At 58.2% G+C, this 7294-nt stretch overlaps 1 protein-coding gene across 1 annotated transcript; it reads right to left on the bottom strand.

Moving 5' to 3' along the window:
* Positions 1–912: 912 nt before the first annotated feature.
* On the bottom strand, positions 913–3636 carry LOC143408727 (trefoil factor 3-like). Its single transcript, XM_076868588.2, has 3 exons — positions 3555–3636; positions 2142–2288; positions 913–926 (listed from the first exon to the last, which is right to left on the bottom strand). Exons 1-3 carry the CDS (start codon positions 3634–3636, stop codon positions 913–915), a joined length of 243 nt encoding a protein of 80 aa, XP_076724703.1.
* Between the last annotated feature and the right edge of the window lie 3658 nt (positions 3637–7294).

Below are 7294 nucleotides of genomic sequence, written 5' to 3'. Positions count from 1 at the left end.
AAAGGCAGTTCTGTGGCCCTTCTAGGGAGTGGGAGGTCAAGGTCAGGGTCCAGCACAGGGTCAGAATGAAGGCTGCTGCCCAGGGCCCCAGGGTCTCCTTCCCAAGGGGGAGGACACCAAGCAACCCCACCCTGTGGGCAGAGGTGACTTCTGGCCTTTGCACCATGACAGGGCAGAAGCCCCTCAGGACAGTCCCCAGGGGGCGAGTGTGGTGAACCCTGGGCACACTTGGGGCCTTCTCAGTGTGAGGGCAGAGCCAGGCTGCCCCAGGGGGGCGGGCAACAGCGTCCCCTCCAGAGGTCGGGGCACTGAATGGGACAGGAGGTCAGTGACACTCGTTGACTGGTGCCGACAGCAGACCCGTGTTCATGAAAGAGAAAAGGACAGAAGGCCATCTGAAGGGTCTCGGGGTTACACTTGGCCTGCCCACAAGTACAAGAAGCTCCCATTTGTGAGGGGTCTCTGGACTTCTCTCTTCCCCTAGAAAGGCAGCACAGCTTTTTAAACACTTGCATGTGACTTGGTTTTCAGAACTTAGGAGGGAGGAGCCACGTGAATTTCCCTTGGCCTCCTTATGTGGGCAGCTACTGAAGAAACAGCCACGGCGTCGCAGCTCCTCGTTCTATCTGCCTGCCAGGACCTGGGGCAGACCAGTCCTGGGAGACCCCTGACTACTCCCAGCCCACCCACCCATGGGTGCCAGGAGACAGCCAGGCAAGGGGGCAGGGAGGAACACAGGGCAGAGGCTTGGCATGAAGAACAGTCCTCATGCTGAGCAGGAGAGCTTTATTCGTTAGACAGCAGACCCTGGACACAAGTGTTCAGCTGATGCGATTGCCCAGAGCAGGGGGAGCCGTGACGAGCAGCCCCCTCCGCCAGCCGCCATCCACAGGCAGGTGCCATCCCAGAGCTTCAGAACGTGCATTCTGGGGACAAAGCACAGGCGTTAGGGTGAGTGGTGCCATCTCCACCCACCCTGCCCATCCTGGATGCCAAGGCAGGGTGGTCTCCAAGGCAGCGCCTCTCTGAAGCCTCCCCCGGTCTCCAGGGAAACACGGAGTGTCCCCACAGCCTGTGAGGACAGCTGCCTATCCCATGGACGGTCACTAGGGGAAATAATTGGACCCAGGTCATCAGGGCAGGGGAGAAGTGAGGTGCGCCTTGGCAGGACCCCTGGCCAGAACTCAAAGAAGACGCGGAGTCCCCAGAGGGCAGGCAGAGGAAGGTGGACAGCCACAGCGGCAAGGCCAGCTCCCTGGCGGGTCTCAAGCCTTCTCCGGCCCTCCACCCTGTCATTGCTCAGGACGGGAGGCAAACGCCATCCTTGGTCAGAGGCTGCAGCAGCTGGAGCTCAGCCTCCTCCCTCCTCCCCAGGACAAAGCCAAGTCTGGCCCCTTGGCTCTGACTCCAGGAAGGTGCTCCTGGAAGGCAGGTCCTTCTGAGAAGGTGAGCTGGCCCCTGCGAGGCCAGATGGCTCTGAGCAGACAGGCACTCCCAAGACCTGGTGGGGTGCGGCCCAGATGGAGCCAGGATGGCAAACCACCTGTGCTCACGCCATCTGTGGTTGGCTCAGGCACAGGGCCCCTCCCAGAGCAAGAGGGGGCTGTGCTGCACCCCCATTGACCCCTGCTCCACTGAGGGAGGAGGGAGGAGAGGCACCTCCCAGTGGGCAGTCAGCAGCAGGATGGGGTGCAGGGAGGCACCAGGGCACCACACCAGCCTGGCCACCAGCTGCTGTGAGCAAGTCACAGATGACAGGGACCCTGGGTGCTTGGTTTGCAGAAAATAGCCTCAAAAGTCAGCTCAGCATTCCACACCTGCATATCTCCCCATTCTCTGTGGATCAGTTTAATCTGGTTCCTTCTACAGGATTCCTTAACCTAGAACATCTTTTAACAGGGTTCCTTTTATATTTTATAAAAAAGGGACAAATGGGACTAGCCAGTAGCTACTAGCTGCCCTCCACAGAGGGCCCCCTGATAGGAGGCCTCTACATACAGATAGTCACAGTGACAGTGCTGGTTGTCCTGCCCAAGCCCAGGCACATGGGCCTTCCTGGGGGTCTTCATGTCTCCACTCGGGCCCAGGAAGGATGGGGGCCTTGAGACATAGGCACCTCTGGTCACCACGCTGGGCCTTACCTGCCTCCTGCAGAGGCTTGAAGCACCAGGGCACCCCTCGTATGCTGGAGTCAAAGCAGCAGCCACGGTTATTGCAGTCCTCCTTGCCAATTGCAGGGTAGCCACAGTCCACTCTCTCCTTGCCCGGGATGGCACACTGGCTTTCCACTGCCCAAACAACACCAGGTCAGTGCCAGAGCCCCCAGGGCTTGGGGTCAGGTGTTTGCCTCAGTTTGAAGTTCACATCCTCCCTTAGCCCACTCCTGAGCTCAGAGATGGCACCTCCCTGCCCCTGGGAGCATGGGCTTTCCCCAGGAATGAAGGACCTGGGCTGTTGAAGGCCACACCCAGGGACCCAGTGTTGCCCTGGTGGCTCTCACTGGCATGCTCCCTTCACCTTGTCAGGAAGTCTGGGTACCTCCAGCAGGCCCTGGGGAATCCGGGTCCCCAGAGCCGAGACCAGGCTCCCCTCCTTGTTTGAGCAGCAACACCTGCCCCTTGTCTAGAAATGGCCATGTGCAGGACATGCCCTGTCCTCGGGGAAGTCAGCCACGTGCTGGTGCTGTAGCTGCCCCTGGGCACCCGCCACCCCACAGCGTCTGCTTGTCATGACATGGCTGCACCTTGGGCCCCGACACTCTGGGTCCGAATTCCTGCAGGGCTGCCTCCATGTGCCTAAAGGTCCACCTGGTGCCATGGCAACTAGACTCTTCCTTGAGGAAATGGACCACTTGGGACAGCCCCGGGACAGCCTGCAGCCTCTACTCCAGTGTATCCCGGGGCCTTGCACGTTGCAACCCCTGGCAATCTCTGAAATCCACCGGGGCCTGGCTCCACCCTGAGACGGTCTTACAGGAGGAGCTGACCAGCCCCCAGGTGACCCTGGTGAGTGGCCAACTTTGGAAGCTGCTGCCTCTGCCTGCTCTGGGCTGGAAATCTGCTGAGGTCACCCCCTCCTGCCTTCAGACTTGGCCCCAACACCGCCTGTGCTGCAAAGCCATGGTGGCAGGAAGACAGTCGGCAGAGCCATGTTCCTGGTCTCTTTTGTCAACTGCCAGCATGTTGGGCAAAGTCCTATGGTTTGATCAGAAACCTCTGGCGAAGAAGGCACCAGGGCAGGAGTTGAGTGCCAGCTGCACGCCAGGGCCAGCCTGGGTGCAATTGAATATTCAAGCCTGACCCACAAGGAGGCTGCCTTAGAGATGCTGACTATTTGAGCTTCAGTTTCCTGTTGTGACACAGGGACAATAAGACCCTGTATGTGGGGCTGCTGCAAGAACAGGTCTGAACCTGACAAATGATGATCACTAAGTTGATGTGGAGTAGAAGCATGAGGGTTTCTCAACTCTGGAGCCCACAGAAGGGCACCCCACCTGCCAGTCTCTCCCTCTCTTGTGTCCCCACCCTGCCACCGGGGACCAGAGTGGTACTCACACAGACCGATGTACTCCTCAGCCCAGCCAGAGGACCCCAGGGCCAGGACCAGCAACAGCAGCCAAAGCGCTCTGGCCTCCATGACAGCGGGCGTCTTGAGGACCACACACAGCATGTGTCATTGCACAAGAGCAGTCATTTATACCCCTGTGTGTGCACAGTTTTCTGGGTTGTTTGCTTGGGGAGGGCTCTCCAGGGCCCAGCTCCACCCCCCTTTCTTTCCCCTGCCCAAAGCACCAGAGGCTCGCTGCTCTGAAGGGAGGGCCACTCGGGTGGACTCTGCTCTGGGGCTGATGCTCCTCCATCCAGGAGGCAGGAGCCAGGTTGGGGCATCTCAGTTGCAGGAAGGGAGGAGGGCTCAGTGTGGGGCGGGAGGGCTCCCTCTACCAGCACTGGGTCCCTGACACTAAGGCTGCCAGCCTTAGCCACCAGACCAGGAGCCATGCAGAAGGGCCCTGCCCACCAACAGGCCCCTGAATGCGGAGCTTGAAAGCAGGCAGCACCTGAGTCAGGTTCTTACATCCCTCCCAGGAGTCTTGAAAGGTGGGGTTTTTGTTTTGTTTTGGTTTGCTTTTTTCTATCAAAACCTGTTTCACTCTTAACTACATGTTAATAAATGTAGGAATACACTTAAACTATGCATTTAAATAAAAAGACACATAGACTTGGTTTCAAAATCAAATAATAGAAGAGACCCTTCATGCCCAGAAACATCTATTTCTAACACCTACAGTCTCTGGATCTAAGCACATAAGCACCAGATGGGCAACTCGGGGACACCTGTCCCCTGAGCCACATCCTCAGTCCTATTTTTTGTATGTATCTTTTTTTGTTTTTAATTTAGAGACAGAGTCTAACTGAGTTGCTTATTGCCTCACTTTTGTTGTGACTGGCTTGAACCCGTGATCCTCCTGCCTCAGCCTCCAAAGCTGCTGTCATTATAGCCGGGTGCCACCACACCTGTCCTAAGCACATTTTTATCACAGATGTACATCTTTCCCCAGAATTATTTTTCTTTCCCTTCCCTTTTTTTCCTTATTCTTCTCTTTTTCTCCTCCTCCTTCTTCTTCTTTTCTCTTCCTCCTCTCCCTCTCCTCCTCCTCCTTTTCTTCCTGCCCTCTTCTCCTCCTTCTACAGAAGTGCTGACCCCTGGAAACTGACTTATAGCAGCACACCTAGATGAGCTGGAGAGACTTCAACCTGAGAAGCAGGCTCAACCTGCATGAGCCATGAAGACCTTGCCCCCTCTGGCAGACCAGTCCCCTCTGCAGGGCCCAACCCCAGCTCTCAGGGGCTGTGGGGAGCAGGAGCTGATCTCAGTCCCAGGCCTTTTTGATACAGGTGACCGCCAGGTCCCCTCTGTCTTTGCTGAGGTGTTGTGATGACATTTGAGGCTCTTGCAGGGAACCCACCTGGAAATCCCTGGGCACATTCTGTGCATCATGCCACCACACAGGTGTGTTTGACTGACCCCCTTATTTGAGTGGTGGGGGTGTTGGTGGGCAGGGGTCTCTGCAGAGATGTCCTTCTCTGAAGGCCCAGGGGAGCCAGGCTGGGGGCTTCCTGGGAATTGGGATGTGTGCTGTCAGGGGACATGTTCCTGTGCCAAGGACCCTCCACAGTGGACTGAGGTGACAGCCACACCTGGCTTGCTCCTGCTGTGAAGGTCCTGAGGAGGACGATGAGAGCCTGCTGCATCGTTCCCAGGCACTTGCTTTTCTGCAAAGGGACAGCTGACCCTGGGTTACAACAAGGTGACACACTAGGGTCTAACAGGAGTGACAGATCTGACAGCTGTGGCCCGGGTAGGCATGGGCAGAGCTGGGCTGCATCAGGTGGACAGTTGGGTCCTCAGAGGAAGGGGTCTTGGACTAGCCCCAGGCCCTGGAGAGCTGGAGGTCTGCAGGCAGAGACCCTGCATGTGAGGTCCCCACCTTCTGTTCTCACGAGCACCCTGCCCAGGGACCACAGGCTTGAGCAGGGGACGATGGTGGGATGAGGGCACCACCCACCCCACTTCCACTCCTGCACCCTCTCTGCCTCCCTGGCCCCCAGGGGAGGCCAAGTTCCAGGAGTTAAGTAGAACCAGGGCCACTGCCCTAGAGCCCCACCCTGACAGCTGGCTGCTTGTGGCGCCAGCACCAGGTAAGCAAGCCCCCGCCTCTCCCCCCCCATCCCTATAGAGTCACCCAGCATGTGCAGAGAGGACTGTCTGTGACCCTCCCCTGCCTACTCCTCCCACCCCACATCTTGCATGCTGCTGTTCGAGGGCAGGCCGGGCCTCCTGCATGGGTTGGAGAAGCAGCAGTCCGGCCCTGGTGCGGGGTCTGCAAACTTCCACCTCTGGAACTCATCATCACTGGTACATATGTAACAAGGACAGACTGACCATGGACCAGGCACTCAGCCTACAGACGCTGGAGCCTCGGGACCCCAGGCAGGGCCCTAAGAGCCCACAGCCCAGTGAGGAAGAACCAGTCTGGAGGAATGAATGGTGGTGCAGTATGGCAAGAGCTGGCAGCACGGGTGACATCCTGCCGGGTGTTGAGGGACGGATAGGAGTCCACCCGAGGGGGGAGGGTCAGAAGGGCATTCCAGACACGGCCACAGCTGCCTGCCTGGCACTTCTCCCTCTGTGGCGTGGACAGGGCTGGATGCTCCATGTTACCTGTCCATTCTCTAGTGCTGTCACTCTCTGTTACTGGAACCGGCAGAGCCAGGCGGAGGAGGAAGGTGCACAGTCAGGGCAACACCCCTCTGCAGCTCCTGCTGTCCAGCTGTCACCTGCTCTGCAGACACCCTGGGCATGGCCCTGCCCCTGCACAGAGCTCCCTCCTGCCTCCCAGAGAGAAACTTCCAGACCTTCCTGGTGCTCAGGACCAGAATGTGCATGTTCTGGGAGACAAACACAGCAGCTGCTCAGGGGAGCACCTGTCTTTTGGCACATGGCCTGTGGGGACCAGGAACCATGTGGGCTAGGAACCTTGCAAATGGGACACACCAACTGCAAAAGGGGCCCCCTCACTGGCCATGTCCACCCACCTTGGGAAGACACATGAAGCCCCGTGTTCAGGGACAACAAGGTCCAGCTCAGGGAACACTTGGTGATGCTCTCGCCAGTCTGTGGACCACCACGGTGACCCTAAGCTCAGAGCTGCCACAGCAGACGGTGTTGAAGAGTCAGGAATGGCGCAGCTGCCAGCACGGGCTCATCCCCACTAGGAGCAGGGACCTGGGCTGAGGGCAGGGAGGGCTGAGGGGCAGAGCACCAGCACCGCTTCCTGGACCACAGCTTCCGGGGCCGGCACCACACTCTCTGGGCTCCTGTCCCACCTGCTGCCGGGGCCTTTTGGGATCCCTTGACTGCACCTTCTCTGACTCTGGTTCTGCTCCCGACACTCGATCATCACTCTTTGCCTTCTCATAAATGTGGCAGTGTCTTTGGTTCCTGAGACAAGGTCTCTTCATGACTCAGTGTCTCTCCGGTGCCAGGTCTAGGATGGCTGACGGTTCTCCTGTGCTCCACAGCCAGTTTCTGCTTCCTAGACCCGCCTGGACCCGCCCCTAGGAGGCAGGCAGGTCCTGGGGCTCATTTTGGTGCTTGCTAGATGTTAGATTCTCCAGAGGCAGATCCCAGACTCCTGTGGCCTCCAACTATGGTGGCCTGTGCCAAGCTCTCTTGTGGTACCACTGGGATATTTCTCACTAGAAGTGACCAGAGATAGTCACATCTCCCTTGG

The sequence above is a fragment of the Callospermophilus lateralis genome, chromosome 10 (assembly GCF_048772815.1).
Source record: "Callospermophilus lateralis isolate mCalLat2 chromosome 10, mCalLat2.hap1, whole genome shotgun sequence".
In the NCBI taxonomy this organism is placed as follows: Eukaryota; Metazoa; Chordata; class Mammalia; order Rodentia; family Sciuridae; genus Callospermophilus; species Callospermophilus lateralis.
The sequence above is the reverse complement of the archived record's forward strand: the minus strand, read 5'-3'. Positions and strand labels throughout refer to the sequence as shown.

Bases quoted from the DNA above. Each gene is read 5' to 3' on its own strand.
- LOC143408727 (XM_076868588.2), bottom strand. From the start codon at position 3,636: ATGGAGGCCAGAGCGCTTTGGCTGCTGTTGCTGGTCCTGGCCCTGGGG. The intron at 2,289-3,554 runs GTGAGTACCACT...TTGTTTGGGCAG, and splicing joins TGAGGAGTACATCGGTCTGT to TGGAAAGCCAGTGTGCCATC.